Consider the following 21,866-nt stretch of genomic DNA (forward strand, 5'->3'; position numbering starts at 1 on the left):
GGGTAAACAGTAAGGTGGCAAAGTTTGCAGAGGATACAAAATTACTTAAGGTAATTAGGTCCAAAGCAGACAGTGAAAAATTACAAAGGGATCACATAAGACTGGGTGACTTGGCAACAAAATGGCAGATGAACTTCAGTGTTGATAAATGCAAAGTAATGCACTTTGGAAAATACAGTCCCAACTATGCAGACAAAATGATGGGGTATAAATGAGCTGTTACCACTCAAGAAAGAGATCTTGGAGTCATTGTGCACAGTTCTCTGAAAACATTGGCTCAATGCACAGCGTCAGTTAAAAAAAGCTAATTGAATGTTAGGAACCATTAGGAAATGGATAGATACGAAAACAGAAAATGTCATAATACCACTATATAAAGCCACGGAATGCCCATCCTCTGAATATTGCATACAGTTTTGATTGTCCCCTCTCAAAAAATATATATTAGAATTGGAAACCGTACATAGAAGGGGGACAAAAATGATTAAGTATCAGAGGGGTAGCCTGTCATAACTTTAGTCCCAGATTTGGACCTTAGCGTCCAAAATATGGGGGTTAGCATGAAAACCTCCAAGCTTATTTACCAGCTTGGACCTGGTACTTGCTGCCACCACCCAAAAAATTAGAGTGTTTTGGGGCACTCTGGTCCCCCTGAAAAACCTTCCCTGGGGACCCCAAGACCCAAATCCCTTGAGTCTCACAACAAAGGGAAATAATCCTTTTTCCCTTCCCCCCTCCAGGTGCTCCTGGAGAGATACACAGACACAAGCTCTGTGAATCCAAACAGAGTGACTCCCCCTCTCCGTTCCCAGTCCTGGAAAAAAAAGCACTTTCCTCTTCACCCAGAGGGAATGCAAAATCAGGCTAGCAAATCCAACACACACAGATCTCCCCGATTTCTTCCTCCCACCAATTCCCTGGTGAGTACAGACTCAATTTCCCTGAAATTTCCCAGTAACGAAAACTTCAACAGGTTTTAAAAGAAAGCTTTATATAAAAAAGAAAGAAAAAATACATACAAATGGTCTCTCTGTATTAAGGTGACAAAATACAGGGTCAATTGCTTAAAAGAATATTGAATAAACAGCCTTATTCAAAAAGAATACAAATCAAAGCACTCCAGCACTTATATTCATGCAAATACCAAAGAAAAGAAACCATATAATTTACTATCTGATCTCTTTGTCCTTACACTTAGAAACAGAAGATTAGAAAGTAAAACTACTTCTCCAAAGCTCAGAGACAGCAGGCAGACAGACAACAAAGACCTCAGACACAAAATTCCCTCCACCCAAAGTTGAAAAAATCCGGTTTCCTGATTGTTCCTCTGGTCAGGTGCTTCAGGTGAAAGAGACATTAACCCTTAGCTATCTGTTTATGACATAGCCGTGTTAGTCTGGATCTGTAAAAGCAGCAAAGAGTCCGGTGGCACCTTATAGACTAACAGACGTTTTGGAGCATGAGCTTTTTATAGCTGAATATCCACTTCGCTGGATGTGAATACCCACTTCGTCCGACGAAGTGGGTATTCACCCACGAAAGCTCATGCTCCAAAAGTGATTAAGGGTGTGAAACAGCTTCCATATAAATAGATTAAAAAACTGGGATTGTTCAGCTTGGAAAAGAGACAACTAAGGAGTAATATTATAAAGGTCTATAAAATCACGAGTGGTGTGGAGAAAGTGAAAAAGAAAATGTTATTTACCCCTTCACATAACACAAGAACCAGGAGTCAGAGGATGTTGTGAAGGCCACAAGTATAACTGGGTTCAAAAAAGAATTAGGTAAGTTCACGGAAGATATGTCCACCAATGGCTATTAGCCAAGATGGTCAGGGATGCGACCCCACGCTCTGGGTATCACTAAGCCTCTGACTACTAGATGCTTGAACTGGACAACAGTGGATGGATCACTCAATTGTCCTGTTCTGTTCATTTCCACTAAAGCATCTGGCACTGGCCACAGTATTACTCAGTATGGCATGCTAGCATGGGTAACAATAGCAGTGAAAACAGGGCAGGGCAAACTCCAGTACAGGTAATACAAGCCCAGTTTGGCCCTAAGTACATAGCCTGACTGCTAGCCCACTCTGAAGTCCGTGCTGCACCGTCTTCAGCTAGCATGAATCCACAGCTGTTGTAGCTCACACTAGCTGAAGTGGACTAGCTCATGCACAGTTCTGTCGTGTGGACATATGATAAATGCATAGCTGAATTAGGAAGGAAAATTCATACTGCACATATACAAAGGATAGTGTTCTTTTGCCATTAACTTGTTTCCCAACAATTTTTTCCCCAAAGTTGGCAACTTGATGACTTCATTGAAACTTGTCCAACAAGTATCAGAGGGTAGCCGTGTTAGTCTGGATCTGTAAAAGCAGCAAAGAATCCATTACATGCATCTGAGGAAGTGGGTATTCACCCACGAAAGCTCATGCTCCAAAACGTCTGTTAGTCTATAAGGTGCCACAGGATTCTTTGCTGCTTGTCCAACAAGCTCAGTTTGACAACCCAAATAACTCTGTTGAGCTCATAAGAAGTTGAAAATGTTGTAAAAGTACCAAAGATGTCTTTTTGTGCTGCTTATCCAAAAAAAAAAAAAGCAGAATGATTTTATTAAGGTTTCAAAAACAATTCATCTTGAGCCTGAGACTCAGTAGGACAGATTAGTTGGCATGATTTCTGAAGGAAGGTATCAACAAGTGAAGAAATGAACAAGTGAAGTTTGGAACGAAAGGGCCATCACAACCTAAATTAAGGCACCCCTACAGCAACATTTTAATACTCCCAAAAAGAGCACATTGGATTCCCAACACAGAAATAAAATCTATACCATTACCTAAGTATGTAATGTTCTCGGCTAGTTCACAGCCATTGACATCTGGAAAATAATGTACCGTTTCCGGGTTATTGGCACCCAAGACATATGTTGGAATAGGAGCTAGAGAAGAAATACACATAATAAGTTCACTTGTTTCAGAACTGTGACATTTATTTGTTTCTGTATTTACTATGATGAAGTAAAGATTCACTATGGCAGAAATGTACTATTGTTACGGACCCAGAAATTGAGTTTGTTAGATCCTGTCCATTTCATGGATATTTATTAACCACCAGTTAAAACACACACACACACACCCCTAAATTGAACATTATAGCACATACTAATATAGTATATTAAAGTACTGTTTGTTTTTTTTAATTTGGTAGATTTCAAGTTGACTGTGTCGCTTAAGAACATCTTCATTGATAATGCCAACAAGATTAAATGATTCTCCCATCCCCGTCCCCATCAACTGTAATCTCCCCCCTCAAGAAAAGCCAGTATAAATAATCGAGATTTGCATGACACCTAGGAGCTCATTAAGCTTTGGCCCTGAAGAACTAAAAGATTGCCTATACACAACTTGCACCAGTTTCACTTAAATTTCTTTAGTTAAAACAGTGCAACTTGTGTGTGGACTCATCAGTTTAGCTTTCTAGTACAACAGTAAAAAGACCAAACAATGTTAACGGCTTACTGAGGAAATGCACCCATGCACCAGGATTACCCCAGGAACTGTGTACAACAGAAACCTCTCAGAGATAGCACTACACAATGGCAACTGTTTGACCCAGGTCACAGCAAAAGTGGGGAGAAGATATAAAAGGGGGAAAATGATGTTATGGGTGTGGGAGGAGGGGAAGTCGTCACTCTCCCTACAACACACCTGGAAACACCTGAGGAACAAAGACTGAACTGTGGGAAGTGATGGATTTTCAGCCTGTGTATGAAAACCTGGGAAAGCCCAGGCAACTTGTGCCTTAAGAATCTGCCAGCCTGTTTATCACTCAGGTGAGAATCTGCTTATTTACATCCTACCTATCTGGTGTGTTAAGCTAAGCTTGCGGGTTTTGTTAATTTACTACGGTAATCTGCTTTGATCTGTTTGCTATCAATTAAAATCTCTTAAAATCTATCTTTTGTAGTTAGAAAATTTGTTTTGTCTCTGAAACCAGTGTGGAACTCATATTTGCGACAGAAAGCTGTTGCATCTCTCTCTCCACATTTAGAGAGAGGGTGAATTTTATGAGCTTACGCTATATAGCTCTCTATACAGCACAAGACGATACAGTTTGGGGTTTACACTCCAGAGAGGTTGTGTACTGGTGTGCTGTGCAATTCCTTAGCTGAGCTCTCCCATGCAGAGCTGATCTCAACATCTGTGTGAATACGGCTGCACCTGAGTGTGTCTCTACTTGTGTGTGTGCTGGAAGGTGGCTTGAGAGCCTGTCACAGCAGCACAGAGTAAGGGGAAGCCAGGTGGGTGGGACAGGCAGGCTCAGTGGTATCCCAGTGGCACCCTGGAGGGAACCCAACACAATAGGCTACACTTAGTTGCAAGTCAACATGTTTTAATAGTTACCAACTACTGGGAATCAATTTTTCTTTAGGAAAATAACTAAAAAGTACAAATGTAAAACATTATTAAAATCCATGATCTAAACCAAGAATTCCTGCTTGCTGACTAAAAACTGGCAATTTTAAATCAATCCACCCTGGTGCCCAACATCTCAGACAGGTACACAGCCCCTCCTGCCAGTCACATCACGTCATCTATATTTTTAGTGAGCTTGCTTGATCAGAGCTAATGCAGATATGTCTACAAGCCAGGAACTGCACCACCAGCTTGAAGTGTAGAGATACTCTATGAAAAAACAAGGTAAGGTGGCAGCTTTACAGATTTCCACAGATAAGCTTCTCTCATAAATGTGGTGATGGGAGCAGGGAGAGGGAGCGGGGGATAAGGAAATGGGCAGTTTCCCCTACACGGGTGGAGAAGGCGGTCTATGCTGGAGTAATGAGAAACTCGAAGAGCAGCAGAGGGGCTCAGTAAGTCAAACAGCATTTCATACTTAGAAATACTTTGGTAGAACAGCTGCATGGGAACGGAATCCTCATGTGCCTCTGTTCCAGACACAGTGTTCAAAGCGCTCATGGCCCTTTATTATGCACTCCCAGGCACGACGGAAACCTGCGCACGTGCAATACCCCAAGGAACACATCTCAAGATTGGAAGACCAAGAGGAAAGGGCTTTAACTCTAATTCTTTTCACTGCCTGTGCATTAATTTTCAAAGGACAGGTCACTGTTGCTGTCTGGTGCAGCTGCCAGAGGGAAAAGATGGGGCAACAGGGAACAGATATGGCCAATTACATGAGTTGATAACTAACAGCTTGAGCTGCCCCCAGATCAGTGGCAGAGAGGAGACGACCCAGTACCGTACACTACTGGAGAAATTACACTGAGAGCAGCAAACTGCACAGCATACAGACCTAACACTCCATTGAGTGCTAAGCAGCAGGGTCTCGCTAACATTACTCATAGCAATCCACTGACAGTCCCAAGCCCTTTGCATACACGTGGACATGCACAGCAGGCACCAAAAGGCACACACTGATCCTTTTTTGTACCCCCAGCAAGCAGTGCTGAGCACATGGCCTTCAGCTTCCGTAACCCATAGCTGAACGTCTCTGACACCCACCACAGCCCTTGCCCTCTCTGGCCATCCCTCTATTCAGTCCAGGATCATACACTGAACAACTTAATACAGCCGCACAGGAATGAGATGCGTGGTGAAGATACTGTTCATCAACTCCAAAGCCACGCGTGCAGCCACATCCCACTGGGTTATAGTCACCTAATACACAGGCCTTTTCCTTACCTTTCTTGGCACTTGTCCGGTACTCCTCCCACTCTGTCTCTGGAGTAGAGCCAAAGAAGTTCCCAACACACAAAAGCAGCTAAAATCATTTAAAAAAAAGTAACACAAGTGAACCATTGTAAGAACAGGGAAAGGTTTACAAAGTTAAAATACATCAGGCTGTCCTTTTCATTACTTTCTTACTGTCACAGCATTAACAGTGATTTGGGTTCAGTGGCTTATCGCCTGAGATTCAGTTTCATTTGATGTATGTAAAACAAGAAATTCCTTAGCAGTTATGAAGCACATAAGAAAAAAACACAGGGAAAAAACAGCTGAAATTACAAGATCACGTAAATCTTCATTGTGAGAAACTCCCTTATTCCTTCCCGATGTACAGAGTCTTTTCCAGGAGAAAACACTTCCTAGCAATCTCTCCAATAGCATCCTACCATCAGAGCAAGCATCCTTTTAAGTCATGATGTGCAGAGACCAGTATCACAAGATGCACGGAGTGGGAGAAAGGTTACAGAAGTGTACCATGACCTGTCACATGAAATTAAGTGAAAGTTAGAATCAAAGAGAGTATGTTTAAGCGACGTGAACTGTGATAAGGAGTCTCAAAAGACTCCTGGAGAGTGCATGAAGTTGTTTAACAACAAATTAAGAGTTGCGAGGACACCATGAAGTGCTGATAACTGCAATCCACCGGAAATGTATTTGTTTGGTTCATTTTGATGGGGGCAAGGCATTCCTTTTCTGGAGGGGGAATATCAGTTCCTGTCTTGAGCTTGCAGCCTAGACAGCTTGTAGGGGAGGGACCGAGGGAGCTTCACCATCACAGCTACCACCACCTGCTGGGATCTCAGGATTTACCATCATTTTTTCACCATTTTCCTGGTGTATTTTAATGATGGTTGTTACAACAGCAGAAAGGGCCAGAACATATTCTACCTGAACCCCAAATCACATTTAACTGTTTACTGTTACAACACTAATCAAGGGGTTTAAAACACCCTAGACTCCATCATAACAGCATCAGTCTGAGCTCTCAAGTTCTGTTAAAATCTCATCCTGGGTTTCCCCAAGACATTCACATAAAAGAAGAGTGAAAAGAATAGCAAGAGATAGGAAAATGCAGATTTTGTCTCGACTGCAGTTCAGTTGCTGGACAACTGAAGGCGAAGCATATAACTTAAGTATCTGACTTCACTCCTCTGGCTTCAACTTTCCACTCTCCAAAGCAAAACTCGCAAAAGCTGTGGGAGGCAAAAATGCAGCCAAGGATCAGGCTGCATTGGCAGAAGCAACTTAAACTTTCTAGATTTCCATCACAACTTCAACAACTACCATTAAACTCTCTCTGGAGAACTCCCACAGTAGCATGAACTTCCTAGACACCACAAGCAGCTTCAACAATGAACACCTACAGACTATATACAAGAAACCCAGAGATCACCATACGTACCTTCACGGATCCCATAGCCACCACAGACATACAAAGACATCTGTTATCTACAACCAGGCACTCAGATACGTCTGAAGAGAAAGTCCAGAATAAATACCATTACACACTTAAAACCACCTTCACCAAACAAGGAAACTCCATCAGAGAAGTAGATCACATCATGGAACAAGTCATCCAAATATCCCAAGAGAACCTGCTTCAGTACAGAAGTAAACCCTCACCAACCAAACACCTCTAGTTGTCACCTATCACCCCACACTGCTACCTATACAGAGTATCATCAAACAAGTAGAACCCATATTTGATGGAGACCCCATTGTGAAAGAAGTCTTTCCTGACTTCTGGCCTTCAAATAACGCCCCCATCTCTCCAAGCTCATCATCAGAAGCAGGCTCCTCACAGACCAGAGCACATCAACTCAAAGCAGCACCAAACCTGCCAGAACAGAAGATGCAAAACATGAAGACATATCTCCACTGCTACAATGATCAATGCCCACCCCCAACACACCTTTCAAGATCCATGGGTCCTCCACATGCCTATCACAACATGTGGCAGACCTCATCCAGTGCATTAAATGCTCCAGTAACAACTATGTAGATGAAACCAGATCATCACTATGCTCTTGAATGAACACATGGAAAAAAAAAAAAAAAAAAAAAGAAAAACCCACCATATCACCTGTGGGTGAACACTTTTCACAAAGTGATCACTCCATATCTGACCTATCAGTCCTCAATCTCACAGGAAATCTCCACAACACTTTCAAAAGACAAACCTGAAAGCTTAAATTCATAACTTTGCTAAACACTAAAAATCCTGGACTGAAGAGAGAGTAGATTTATGGCTTATTACAACAATCTATAATGCGCTAACAACTTCCCCCTCAGCTGCTTCTCCATCCCTTCCTTTCCTCCCTATGACTGGAGGGGAGTTAACTGGCCACTTCACTTTGTTTAACATAAGTAGTTAACATATATTTGAAGGGATCGTTCAATCTGTCACACCTTGTATTTAGATGTGACACACTGAATAAGGGCAGGTCTACACTACAAATCTCTGGTGAAGATGCTCAAAGTCCATGGCAGAGAGCTATCCCATCAGCTTAATAACTCCACCTCTGCGAGAGCTGACAGCTATGTTGGCGGAAGCTCTCCCACCAACACAGCGCTGTCTACACAGGGTTTAAGGTTGGTATAACTAAGTTGCTCAGGAATGCGGATTTTTTACACCCCTGAGCAACATACTGATACCTAAGTAAGTACTGTAGTGCAGACCTGGCCTAGGTTTCCCAGACCTGAAGAAGGGGTCTGTGTAAGCTTGAAAGCTAGTTTCCCTCACCAACAGAAGTTAGTCCAATAAAATAGATTATCTCACCCACCTTCTCTCTCTCTCTAACATCCTGGGACCAACACGGCTACAACAACGCTGCAGGTAACAGCACTTGTCACTTAGCTCACTTTTTTAAATAACAAATGTAACTTAAAAAAACAAAACAAAAAAACAAAACAAAACACTCTGAATTGAAGCGGGTGAAAGCATGCAGGTCTTTACTGGAAAACATTTTATAAGAACTCAGAAATGTCTGGGTTTTAAGAAAAATAGTTTCCCCCAGTACCTTTTATCAATTTTCAGTCAGAAATCAAAAAATCAGTTTTGGTAAATAATACAAGTTCTACATTTCGATTAATGTAGAATGAACATGGGGCTAAAAGCCAGAATTCCTGGGTTCTATTTCTGGCTCTGTCACTCACTGAGGCCCGGTCTACACTTAAAATTTAGGTTGACATAGCTATGTCGCTCAGGGGTGTGAAAAATCCACCCCCACCGCCGGAATGCCATAGCTATGCCAACCGAATCCCCGGTGTAGCTGTTGCTTGGAGAGGTAACTTTCTTACAACAATGGAAATAGCCAGGAGTTATACCAGCATAGCAACAGTGCCATAGCTATGCTGGGATAGTCTCCGTAGTGTAGACATACCCTCAGTGAGAGACCTTGAGCAGGTCACTGCAACTTTGTGCTTCAGTTTCCCACCTGTAAATATGAGGATAATAAGACTTTAAAGAGATGTTGAGAGTGTTAATATTTGTTCAGTGTTTAAAATATGCAAAGCACTGTGTAAATACTAAGTTTCTAATTCACATTATGTGCAAATATTCTTTTCACATAACATTTAGAAGAGTCAACACAATGAGCGTTTGGCTTTATTTAACATTATCGTAGGTCAGAAATTTTTTCACTTGCCAATGGGAGGCAATATACAGTGAAACACTTCTAATCTAACAGACGGCAGTGCAGAAGCAGAAATATAAATCTTACATCAAATTCTCCACTTTTCTTCTGAACAGCTTGTACTCTATTGAACAACATATCAAATTTTCCTTCAACATCCCCACAGGCCAGTCTAGGGAGAGAAATAAGGACATGACAACACACATAATGAATGTGTATCTTTAATATTTGAATTGGTAACATTAAAAATTGTGACCCTGTCTTTCTTACAGCCAAGGATTCATACAAACCCATGAGGTTGTGGAAAATCCTGCCTAAAATATAACTACTGTCTAAATACTTATTAACTCAGATACATTTTCCCTGAACAGGTATTTTAGGAGTTACCAGGAGAAAGATGGCCTGCAATCTCTGCGGCGTGGGGAAAAAAAGTGCTGCTTAATGCACATCTCTCCATAACGGACAGTATTTTTCTACAATCTTTGTTATATTGTACTATATGATACCACGTAACTAAAACTTGTATTGAAACGCACACACAAGGGGCAGAGTTAGGATTACATGAGCAGCTAAAACAAGCACTTTTTGACTTTTAGTTGTTTAAACCATGGAATATTTTTGCTCTCTTTACAATTTTTTTCTGAACTGTCCCACATGTCCACTTTTACAAAGCAGCAGAAAGAAGTGTTTGACACCTCTTCTGCACACCATTCCCGTTACAAGCTATGGAGCCCTTCCACGCCCTAAGGCCTGGCGCAGAGCTAAGCTCCTCGCAGCGCTACAGACGGTCACATTCACTAGCAATGCAGAGTGACTTCTCTGAGAGCTGTTAAAAACCGAACACTGAACGAGCTTTTCAGTTACCAAACTCGGGGCTCAGAGCGGAAGGGCCCGGGCACCTTTACTGCCGAGAGAATCGCTGCCCCGGGGAGCGCGGCTGGAATCCTAACACGGTTTCCTTACACGCGCGTTTCCACGGACCTGCCTGGGCGGCGCAGCGCCCTCGAGCCCGCGGGGCTCGGCAGCACAACCGGAGCCGGAGCCCGAGCCCGAGCCCCGGCCCGGCCCAGCCCACCCCGCTCCCCCCGGCCCGGCCCGAGCCCCGGCCCGGCCCAGCCCACCCCGCTCCCCCCGGCCCCGGCCCCAGCGGGGGGCGGCAGCTCGACCGGGGGCCGGGCTGGGAGCAGGGGGCGCCACGGGCCCAGGGACCCCCCGAGTCCAGCCCCGCCCCCCGCAGCCCCGCCCCCGCCTCACACTCTCAGCGGTTTTCCAGCCATTTCAACGCCGGAACAGGGGACAAAACCCCCCAACCCCGGCCGGAAACAAGAGCCGCGCTCCCCGGGTACGTCCCCCAAACACTCCCGGCCGGAAACAAGAGCCGCGCTCCCCGGGTACGTCCCCCAAACACTCCCGGCCGGAAACAAGAGCCGTGCTCCGTGGGTACGTCCCCCAAACCCTCCCGGCCGGAAACCAGAGCCGCGCTCCCTGGGTACGTCCCCCAAACCCTCCCGGCCGGAAACCAGAGCCGCGCTCCCTCGGTACGTCCCCCAAACACTCTTGGCCGGAAACCAGAGCCGCGCTCCCCGGGTACGTCCCCCAAGCCCTCCCGGCCGGAAACCAGAGCCGCGCTCCCTGGGTACATCCCCCAAACACTCCCGGCCGGAAACAAGAGCCGTGCTCCGTGGGTACGTCACCCAAACCCTTCACCCGGCTCTCCGTGTCCCCTCTCAAACCGTTCCCACCAGAAGCAAGAGTTGTGCTTGCCAGGTGCTTCACTCAAACCTTTACCCCAAATGTAACAGCCCACGAGACCCGCAGGGGCCCAACCGACATGATGCACATTGATATTAGTGAATAAGAGCCAACGTCAGGCAGTTGCCAAAAGGCTAATACCCTTCTGGGGCATATTAACAGATGTATCGAGCCGTTATCCGAAACTTGGACAACCTATAGACAGCACTTGAAAGTCCTTAAGAGGCACCATCAATGCTGCCGTCGTAAGATTTTGAAGATCAAGTGTTTTAGAAGAGGTGAAGACCACCAGTAACAAGACAATGATCATCCATCCGCAATTCCACTGGACTGGTCATGTCCATATGCCAGACCATCACCTCCCAAAACAGGTGCTGTTGGCTCAGCTGAAAGAAGGGTACCATAACATAGGTGGACAACAGAAGCATTATAAGGACTTGCTGAAGGACAACCTAAAAAAGTGTAATATTGACACTGACACTTGGGAGACACTTACCCAGGATCACTTAATATGGAGTGAAGTCCTACATGATGGTCCCCTGCATTCTGAACTTGCTCGCTGACAAGCTGAAGAAGACAAGAGGCACAGGAGGAAGGAGAGACTGGCTTCCAGCCATGGTCAACAGCCTTCTGCTGAGCCTGAAAACATCTCCCCTCATAGAACTTGTGGTTCAAGGATTGGCCTCATCAGCCACCTGAGGACCCATAACGCCCATGGAAGATGATCGTACTCAGTAACGAGTGATTGCCTATCATCAACTGGAGTATCAGATATGAGACGTGGGAGTTAATTGTCCTGCTCTCCTCGGCACTGTGGAGGCCTCAGCTAGAGCACTGTGTCCAGTTCTGGGCACCGCACTTTAGGAAAGATGTGGAGAAATTGGAGCGAGTCCAAAGGAGAGCAACAAAATTGATCAAAGGTTAACAACACCCAACCTGTGAGGAAAGTTAAAAAACTGGACTCGTTTAGTCCCAAGAAAAGTAGTCTGAGAGGGAACCTGACACCAGTCTGCACACACATTAAGGGCTCTTATAAGGGGGATGGAGTCTGGTGTTCTCCATGGCCTCTGAAGGTAGGACAAGAAATAATGGGCTGAAGCTGCAGCAGAGGAGGTTTCGGTTCCATATTGGGGAAACTTTATAACTCTAAGGACAGGGAAGTGTCAGAACAGGTCACCAAGGGAGGCTGTGGAATCCCCATCCCTGGCAGTGTTTAAGGACAGGTTGGACGCTCTAGGTTTCCATGGACCTGCCTCGAAGCTGGGGACTGGACTAGATGATGTCTCCAGGTCCCTTCTAGCCCGACATTTCTATAATTCTATTTCAGGAGCCATGGAATTGATACAGCGAGAACCATCGGAACCACTTCCTGCCCACCAGCCCCTGTTCTTCTGATGCTTGTTTATAAAGTCACAGCAGTTCTTGGTGGGGAGGGAGGCTGTTATCCAACAACACCATCTGAGGCTGGAGACAGAACAGGAGCTTTGTTGCCTGTAGCATGGTGAACGTTCAGGCTCTAGGTCAGCACTGCCCTGTTCAGGGTTTGCCACTGGGGATGGGACGCAGCAGCAGAGGGGCAGACAGAGGCCTCAGAGTGGCAGTTTGTGGTTAGTGAGAGAGAAACCCAGGCTGAAAACTCTGTTAGTGCCTGAGACTGGAGTTCCCAGAGTGGGGTATGGAACCAGCAAGAGTCCTGCACTGAGGCAAGGCCTGCTGGATGCGCCGGCACCAAGAGGCTCCTTCTCCTTGGGCCAGGGCCCATTCACACGTGCGAAGGGCAGCTCCCTGGGCCAAACTCCCAGCCCTGAGCTCAGGCTCCCCTGGCAGCACATGTCTCTCCGACAGCCCCTTCTCAAAGGGTGGGAAAAGGGCTGGCAGCAGGCGGCAGAGACAGGATTTCCTGCCAGCTCTTCAGCCAGCTAGGGCTGTGGGGGATGGGGCGGGAGGCCAGCTTCTCCTGTGTGCTCATCCCTGGCTAATCAGGGCTGTGGAGGCAGGGCCAGCCTCAAAGAACTGCTACTGATCTGTCCAATGGGGGTGTCACACCTTAGACTAACCCAGACTCCCCCTGGCTGCTCTACCTGGCTCCTGGCTGCTCCCCTCCAGTCTGGCCCAAATGCAGCCACCAACCTCACCACCCACTCCTGCGGCTCTGCCCACGCCACCCTGTGGTGCTGTCCAGAGGCCAATTAAGGTTTATTGGGGTGCTGGGTACAGAGAACATTTGATCTCCCCAGCTCCCCTCACCATGGGGTCCTGGCCCTTGGTCCTCCTCTTCCCCCAATGCTCCACTCCCAGGCCTGGCCGGAAGCTGGCCTGTCGTAAGAGCTGCCCAGGGAGCCCACGCCACAGTGGGGAGGCCCAGACCTTCCACTTACCCTGGGCGACATTCCCTGGGAGTGGGGATACAGACTGTGGACTGCTCTTGGGCTCCCTGGCCCCCTACCCCGGGCAGGTGGAGGGTCCAGGGCTCCCCACAACTGGCCCCTGCTCCCTGGGCACCTCTTACCACAGCCAGGCTCCAGCTTCTAGCCTGGCACGGGACAGAGCCACAGGGGAAGAGGACAAGCGGGGCCACAGTTGAAGAGCCAGGGGCACCCTCACTTCTGCACAGGTTCCGGTGCTCCTGCAGGGGCCCCCAAATTGGCTGGCGCCCCTGGGAACAGGCCCTGCGGGCCTGTGCATTAATCTCCCATTGGTTCTGCCACCCTTTACTCATACGGATAACAGCACTTCATCACCCCTGCACTCAACACTATCGTGAACTGTAACCCAACAGCAGCCAAAATGGATCCCTTTGGCAAACCAGCTCCATCGGCTTATTGCGTAGGCACAGGAGGCATGTCTGTGCAAATATAGCCTGCTCCTGAACACTTCCCCCCAGGTCCCAGCTAGATGTTAGGGGAGAGCTCATTCACCCCCTGCTTATGTTGCCAACAAGGGGCTTCAATAACATCTAAAGACTGTTAAGCCAGGGATTTCCCCTTCCAAAAAGACCCTTTAAGCCAAAATAAGGAAAAGTGACCCATAGCAGGGCAGTAACCCCTCTCCTAGGAGAAAAGGTTAAAGGCAGTTGAGGTAGGCTGCTCGAGGAGGCAGCCACAGCGTTGGCCCTGATATAAGGGCTAAGGGAGGAGTGGGAAGGGCCTGGCTGCCTGGGAGCTCAGGGTGCCTGAGGCAGAGCAGGGCTGGGGATGGGCAGGAGGAGCTGGGGAGCTCCAGCCTGGCAACTCCCCAGGCTGAGGCCTTGGTAATGTCCTATGTGGTACTGGGGCTACAGAGGTGCAGCCCGGGGATAAGCAGAAGGAGCTGATCCAGCCCCTTTGCCAGTGATGAGTGGCCATGACAGACTGCAGTCTGCCCCAGGGAAAGGGGGCTAGATGATGACTGGCAGTAGCCACTGAGGTAAGGTGGGCATAGGGGGAGGAGTTTCCCTTGGGAAGGGAGACCCAGAGTGTGGGGACACTGCTTTGGGACAGCATCCCAAGCTAAGGGGCACTGGGATCTGTGAGGGACATGGGAGCCTGAAGCAGGAGAGACACTGGCCAGCAGGAGGCGCTCCTAGTGCTGGAATTGAGCTAATTCCTGGATGACCAGCAGGAGGCGCCATGCCAGTGAGTCAGCAATCTGCTACATGGCCAAATAAATTAGTTAATTTGAAGCAGGAAAACAAGAGTTCTGTGATTAAACCCCTCAGCCCCTTAGAAAGGCACATCAGAGGCAGGTCCCTGGAGGGACGAGGGGAGGGTAGTGCACAGAAGGAGAGGTCGTGTGGGCATAAACGCAGAACAGTCTAGTTAACGGCCCCTAAATGCACTTTCTGCACAGAACTACTGCAACTTCCCAAGCCTCAAACTGCACAGAGTCTGGAAATGGACAATTCAGGGATTCAGCCAGTTCCCCACCGTCATATCACCAGGGTCACTCCACAGGCTTAGCCTGGCTGCTCTGCCTTAGCTCTGCCCCCTGGCCAGGCTGCCCATTGGTCTGTGAACAGTCCTGGAAACGGGGTGGGATGCACGGTTAGACAAGGGATGTTTTTATGAAGATCTGCAGTGCAGGCTGCAGAGCAATGGGAGTAGAGGCAAGGTGCCGTTCTACATCTTGAAACTAGCTGGATGTGTTGTCAGTTTCAGGGGACAAAGTTGAGTGGCCAGTGTCAGATGGTTGGAGTGGAAGGTCCTAGACCAGTGGGGCAGTGCCGGGTTCCTTTCATTGTCCGTCTCCGACGTCCTGACGTTCGGTGTCTACAGGCCTCATTGGTTTGTACAGAAAATGTAGTAATTGCTTTGGATGGTAGATGGACCCACTGACACACTTGCAGCATTAACGCTTCCTACGGGTTGTGGGGAGGGATTGCTGAATAGTTTGCATTTCCCTCTCTAGAGACCAAACAAAACAATTCCCAGCCCGGAGCAGAGCCATTCTCCAGTGTTTCTGTCTTGTGCTGTGTGTACATGAGCAAAAGGCCTGTTTGTCTCTCATGCTGCCCTCTCTCCTGCAGTATTTGCCATTTCAACAAAGTTGACTTTTTCCCACAGAAAATTTTGCTTTCCCTGAAGCCATATTTCTGATGGGACAAGTTTTGCCCAGCTGGAGCAATTTCCTTGGTTCATCCGGTCACTCCTGGAAATAATTAATACATGTTGTTGGAGGAGGTTCCAGAGAGTGCCGGTGTGTATCTCAGGATCCTGAATCTCACTGACAGGGCCAGCCTTAGGGAAATGGCGCCCTAGGCGAACTTAGCAGAGGGTAGGGGGGTTAGGTCCCGGAGATTGCCAGCGACCCTTCCTGCCTCCCACTCCCCGAAGGGCTATTCTCCTGCAGCACTCGCTATGCTGTGATGGGGTGAGGGGTTGGTTAGCAGGGGCTGCCTCTGGGAGGGGCAGTTCGGGGGGTGGGAGGCCCCAGCACTCACCTCCAGAAAGGTTCCCTTCATGTACATCATGCACAGAAATGTTTTCCCGCAACCTCCATCCCCCACAATCAAGACCTTCAGCTCCTTGTTCCTGGAGGGAGCAGGTGGGCTCTTGCTCTCCTTGGGGGCGCAGGGGCCCGTGCTGGGGATGGACCCATTCACTACTGCCATGTGTGGGATGGGTAGACAGGCCCCAGGGTGTGGGGGGGATGAGCTCCCGCTAGAGCAGCAGCAGCCCTGGGGGAGCAGGCAGCGTCTCTGTCAGGTCGACTCCTGTGTGGCTCCTGCTGTGGCCGGGGTCGCTGCTTCTGGAGTGCCGGGCTGAGGAGGGCAGGGAAGGGACCAAACTGGCCTGGCTCCCAGCTCAGCCGGGGATTGGCTGAGGTGAACATGGTCGAGCTGCCTGCCCCAGCCGCAGCCATCCTCACTCTGCTCCCTGCAGAAGGGTGACAAGATACCCTACCATGCCACCCTTCCTTCTGCACTGCTGCTGACGGCGGCACTGCCTTCACAGCTAGGTGCCCAGCCAGCAGCCGCCGCTCTCTGACTGCCCAGGCCGCCTCCCCACACACGTGGGTCCCATTGCACCCTGGGCAGTTGCCCACCCACAAATCCAGCCCCGCTCATTGACTTGCAATGCGCTCTCTCCTCCTAAGTAACTTGTGACCTTTGGAAAATCCCTCCTCCCATTTTTGCTTGTTACCATGTGACTGTCCTACTGGGACAACCCTTACAGGAGACAGCCCCTGGATCTGTGACCTCTTCACCGAAGCACGTGGCCAGGCAGAGCTGGGGGCAGGGCCCTGATTCTCAGCCTGAGGAGTGGCTCCACCTGCTGACCCCGTGTCTGCCCCACAGGCTCTCTGGGTATTGTATCAATAGCAGGTAGCCCATAGTCTCCCCGCCCAGCATCCCAGTCGCTCCTCCCCGAAACGTGAGAAAGGACTGGTGGCCCAAAGAGTTATTTTTGGTGCAGTTGGCAGCAATGGGCCCATCCCAACCCTACATTAGGGCCTGACCAACGCCCACTGAAGTCAATGGAAGATTGTCTCTTATCAACTGGCTTTGGACTAGGACCTACTTGCACATGTGGACAGTAATTCAAGGTACTGATTAAAGGGCCCCTCAGACCCCTGCTGCAGCTACAGCTACCCAGATGTCATCAGACGTGCAGGCCTGGCTTTCAAATCCTGCTAGGTCATTGCCGAAAATTCCCTTCTAGCAACCTGCAGACCCCTAAGACTGTGGGGCAACGAACCCAGCCAGATCTAGCAGCCCAACTCCCAAGGCAGGAAGGCTGAGAATACTGGGAATGGATCTACGCAGTACGGTGCCCACGAGAGTACAGCAGAGAGTAAGTGGCATGGAACAGAAAGTTACCAACTGGGGCCACCATTTTTTAAAATGCCTTTTTACTGCAAAGCTTTAATCCCTGCTAATGAGCTAGAGTGGGTGTTCATAAAAATCCTTCTGTGTCTCTGGATTTCGCCAACCCAGTGACCTCTGGAACTGCACGTGAGTCTAAGAGGAAATGACACTGAAAAGTCTCTATGGATCAGAGGCATTTACTCTCCCTGGAGCTTCTACATCTGGATACTGCAGGTTTTGCAAATGATTCTTCTGATTACGAATATAACAAAATCAAGTCAATGCAAAGCACAAGTGCCCAGCAAAGATTAGCTCGGAAAGTGCACAAAAGAAAAGAAAAGAGAAAGTTGCCCCATTTTGGATAAACATGTTACCTTCCACTCCGATTTGGGTGTGAGGTTTGCCCATGACACATCCAAACCCTTTTCCCTCCCTTCGTGGAGCAGGGGTTGGCCTCACTGCAGATGGGAGCGTGGGGAAGGGGTAACTAACAGTAAGACGCTGGTTTGATGAGGATGGCAGAGGCTTGGCAGTTCCCACTACAGAAACTACCCCAAGTGATGCTCCCTTTGACGTTCAGTCGAACAGAATAACAAGCTGAGTACCACCATCCCCCATCATAGCTAGACGCACAGTTCCCACTGTAAATGTCCTGATCCAGGTCTTTAGTGGAGAACTTCATGTTGTCATGAACGGAGGTTGGATTGTTTGAAGTCATGGCATCCCCTGCAGTCCCCGTGTAAGAGCCCAGCCTCAGCCTGTAGCCATTGGACTCATCTTCCAGACCGAAGAGGTTGTAGTCTGCGTATTTCATGGTGCCAGATGAATCGTGGATGACAAACCTGACCTGGTAGACCTTCTGCTTGGCGATCCAATAGATGTACTCCATCCCCAGCCAGTAGTCATCCTGCACATTGCCAAAGCCGTACTTGTAGGTGCTCCAGGACTCGGCCCAGGTGATCTGCGTGTCACGCCGGTTCCGCTGGAGGACCGTCCAGCCCTCGCTGGTGCTGTTCAAGTCACAATAAACGACAATCTGGTGGAGTCCTGTGGGCTGGATCACAAAGACACCGCTGACCCTGTTCCAGGTTATCTCGCTGCAGTCCTTGGGCCAGACTGTGCACAAGAGAGAGATCGCTTTCACTAAACCCCCTGGAACAGAACCCTGCTCAGCTCTTCCCACCCTGGGTCAGTGAGAAAGGGCCCCTCCGGTGTGCCACAGACAGCAGTGTCTGCACTGACACCCCGCATGCTTTGCCAGCCCATTGTTAATGATGCTTCAACAATGGATGCAGACGTTGAGCCCGAACCTGCTGGCACCGCCCTGGCGTTAGGTCCTGCCACCCACTCCTGGGCAGTTTATTCTCTAACTAGCTACTTTGCACATGCACATGCAGGTTTCCCAGAAGACAAACAGGCCCCTATTCATACTCTGCAGGGGCTTTCAGGGAGGGGTTTAACACGGCAGCCACGATGCATGGGACACTGCAAGCTAACAGCACCATGGGGTGACTGTGTTTTACAACAGCGGGTTCTGTACCCCCTCAGCTCTCAGCAAACTGCTGTGCCAAGGGTTCTCCAGCACGGTCTGTGTGCTGAGGCCACAGACCCCAGCTGCCAGGGAAAGGAGGGGACTGCGGAGTCAAAGGATCTTGCCACTCATCCCAAATTTTGGCTGCAAACTCCTCACACCTGTAGTAGTGAGGGACATGGCCCAGTGGGTCACAGTCCTGGGTCTTGGATCCCCCACAGTCAATCAGTTGTGCCTTTTCCTGCAGAAAGATCATGATCCAAAGCTTCTCCTCTGCAGGACACGTTACAGCCTGTGTGTATCAAGCCCTTCCCCCACACCCTCCCACACTGAAATCTGCCATCAGCGTTTCTGCTGTCAGGGGCCTGTATAATCCCTGGGGATTCCCCTATGGCCAGGTCAGACAGCGCATCCCAATGCCTTGTTATGCCCTGCAGGTAGAAGCTGTGGGAATAACTCTTGTTGTTCTTGCATCTCATTTCTGCAGGGCGTGGATAGGTGAAGTGTGGGATACTCTTACCGTGGGCCTCTGGTAACTCCGGGTCACTGGCTCGGCTGTGCCGCAGGTTCGCTTTCCCCTGATCTGTAGGGACAGGAATTGGGAGATCTGCATGACATGAGGGGTTTTCAGAGACTGTCTCCCCAGCACCAGCTCCACAGCAGAGTGTTAGCAGTGCATTCGGCTCCCCTTCTCCATATCCCCGAAACCCTCATCTGGGACAAACCGTTCTTCTGCCCACATTTCTGCAAGCCCCCCCTCACTGCTCTACCTGGCTCCTGTCTGCTCCCCTCCAGTCTGGCCCAAATGCAGCCACCAAACTCACCGCCCGTTCCCGTGGCTCTGCCAACACCACCTTGTACCTTCCAGTTCCTTCTCTGGCTCTGCAGCTCCTCCTGCAGCAGCTTGCAGCCCCCGCGCCTCCCCTTGAGTTCTGCACAGCCCTACTACCCTGCCTAGCTCGAGCTCTGTGTTATTCTGCACCAGTCGCCCTGCTGCTGGAGCCTCCCCATCTCATCCCATCTACCCCATGCCCCGCTCAGGCCCACGCTGCACCAGTTCACTCCTCTACACCCCCGCAGCTGCTCAAGGCAACCAGCACCTCCTGGCTTTGGCCTGTGCTGCTCCCTGCACTGCAACAGGCCAGCCCCAGTGCGCCCCCCAACCTCCTTCCCCTCCCTCAAACCGCCAGAGAGCTCAGTGTGGTTTGAATAGAGAGCTACGGGTGGAGTGTAATTTCTCCCAGTGCCTTCAGGCCTCCATAATCCCCAGGCAGCCAGTGAGTGACGTTCTGGGGCCCCAGGGCTGGCAGGGACCCCTAGGGCCAGGGGTGAGGCCTATAGAAGCAGACACACCTGCCTTCAGGTCCTTCAGGTGGATGTTCCTGATTGCATGGGTGGATCCCTGTAAGATGTTCAGGTTGTGTATTTCCAGGGTAAGAACTGGGGCTGACAGGGCCAGCAGGCTGGTGAGGAGCAGGAGACGAGGGCACCGGGCAGCTGCAAAACGGAAAAGCCGGCGAGAAGCTGGGAACACAAACCCGCCCTTCAGGAGCCGTGACTCCCAGTTCCCTCTGCCAGGGAACGGCACAGCCCTCCCGCCTTGCCCAGCACAGACTGGCACTGCTGCCCTCGCCCGTCAGTCTGGCTGGGCAGCCGGCCAGTGGCCAGGCATGCTCAGGGCAGACAGGAGATGCTAGGAACCGACCCTGTTGGAGGGGGAGTCTGGGATTTGCCCTGGAGAAATGTTCCTGCCCCACAGACACCCCTGTGCCATGGAAATAACCGAGAGGGGAGGGAGAGTGGGGGAGAGAAAGCGAAAATGGAGATTGGGGCTGGGGGGGAGGCACTGAGACTCCCGGGGATGGGGGCTGTGAGGGGTGGGGGGGTGGCCACAGAGCCGCAGGGAAAGGAACGCAGAGGGGTGGGGGCAGGGTGGGTACTGGGAGTTCCTCCTAAAGGGACGGTGGTTGGCCAAGGTCACTCAGCCCAGGATGTGGGAGGGGGACTGGCCAGGGGCACTCAGAGCCTGGGGGGTCTGTCCGGGGGGGGGGGCACTCAGAGCCCTGGGAGGTGGAGGGAGGGTGCTGGTCTGGGGCACTCAGAGCCTGGGGATGGGGGCTGTCCGGGGGGGCACTCAGAGCTCCAGGAAGTGGAGGGGGGTGCTGGTCAGGGGCACTCAGAGCCCTGGGAGGTGGAGGGGGGGCACTCAGAGCCCCTGGAGGTGGAGGGAGGGTGCTGGTCAGGGTCACTCAGAGCCTCAGGAGGTGGGGCTGATGGGAGGGACTGGCCAGGGGCACTCAGAGCCTGGGGGGGGGGGGTGCTCTCCAGGGGGGACACTCAGAGCCCCAGGAGATGGAGGGGGGGTGCTGGTCAGGGGCACTCAGGGCCTGGGGGAGGGTCTGTCCAGGGGGAGCACTCAAAGCCCCGGGAGGTGGAAGGGAGGCCACTGGCCAGGGGCACTCAGAGCCCCAGGAGGTGAGGTTGAGGGGAGGGACTGTCCCAGGGCACTCAGAGTCTGGGGGGGGGGTCTGTCCAGGGAGGGCACTCAGAGCCCCGGGAGGGGGAAGGGCGCACAGGATTTCAGCAATTCCCTGGCAGTGCAGAGATGCTGGCGGCAGGGAGGAATCAGCCATAACAATCCCCATTTGGGATCCCTGGCTGGGCTAGTGGCTATGGGGGCCCATGGCCAGGCTGCAGCGGAAGGTGACCTGCAGGAAATGCCTCAGCCTCTGCCTCCTGCTAGGAAGGGCCTGGGCCAGACAATGACCCACCGCACAGTGTCCCAGCTCCCTGCCCCGCACCAGCAGGGCACAGCCCTTCCTCTGTAGGGTGGTTGGCATGTACCTAAGTGCTGCTTCATCTGTCCCCAAAGGCCTCTCCCAGCCGGTCTCTGGCAACCCCTGCCATTCAGTA

The 21,866-nt window shown here is 50.2% G+C and overlaps 2 protein-coding genes across 5 annotated transcripts in view; both read right to left on the reverse strand.

Annotated features, from left to right (window-relative positions):
- The window catches only part of CWF19L1 (CWF19 like cell cycle control factor 1), a 53,321-nt gene extending 42,596 nt beyond the window's left edge, over nucleotides 1-10,725 (reverse strand). For 2 of the 3 annotated variants that reach the window (XM_050928935.1, XM_050928937.1), the window contains exons 1-4: nucleotides 10,639-10,725; nucleotides 9,472-9,556; nucleotides 5,705-5,783; nucleotides 2,839-2,940 (exon numbers count right to left, since the gene is read on the reverse strand). In XM_050928935.1, coding sequence (XP_050784892.1) covers nucleotides 2,839-2,940; nucleotides 5,705-5,783; nucleotides 9,472-9,556; nucleotides 10,639-10,661 — 289 coding nt within the window. In that variant the 5' untranslated portion in view covers nucleotides 10,662-10,725. Of the gene's footprint in view, nucleotides 1-2,838; nucleotides 2,941-5,704; nucleotides 5,784-9,471; nucleotides 9,557-10,638 lie in introns of those variants that run through there. The other variant, XM_050928939.1, reaches the window with a different exon arrangement.
- A 6,916-nt stretch (nucleotides 10,726-17,641) lies between these two features.
- LOC127037347 (fibrinogen-like protein 1-like protein) overlaps nucleotides 17,642-21,866 on the reverse strand; it is a 33,178-nt gene continuing 28,953 nt past the window's right edge. The window contains exons 2-4 of one of the 2 annotated variants that reach the window (XM_050928960.1): nucleotides 20,307-20,450; nucleotides 19,474-19,536; nucleotides 17,642-18,538 (exon numbers count right to left, since the gene is read on the reverse strand). In XM_050928960.1, coding sequence (XP_050784917.1) covers nucleotides 17,910-18,538; nucleotides 19,474-19,536; nucleotides 20,307-20,450 — 836 coding nt within the window. In that variant the 3' untranslated portion in view covers nucleotides 17,642-17,909. The remainder of the gene's footprint in view (nucleotides 18,539-19,473; nucleotides 19,537-20,306; nucleotides 20,451-21,866) is intronic. The other variant, XM_050928961.1, reaches the window with a different exon arrangement.

The sequence above is a fragment of the Gopherus flavomarginatus genome, chromosome 19, assembly GCF_025201925.1.
Source record: "Gopherus flavomarginatus isolate rGopFla2 chromosome 19, rGopFla2.mat.asm, whole genome shotgun sequence".
Lineage (NCBI taxonomy): Eukaryota > Metazoa > Chordata > Testudines > Testudinidae > Gopherus > Gopherus flavomarginatus.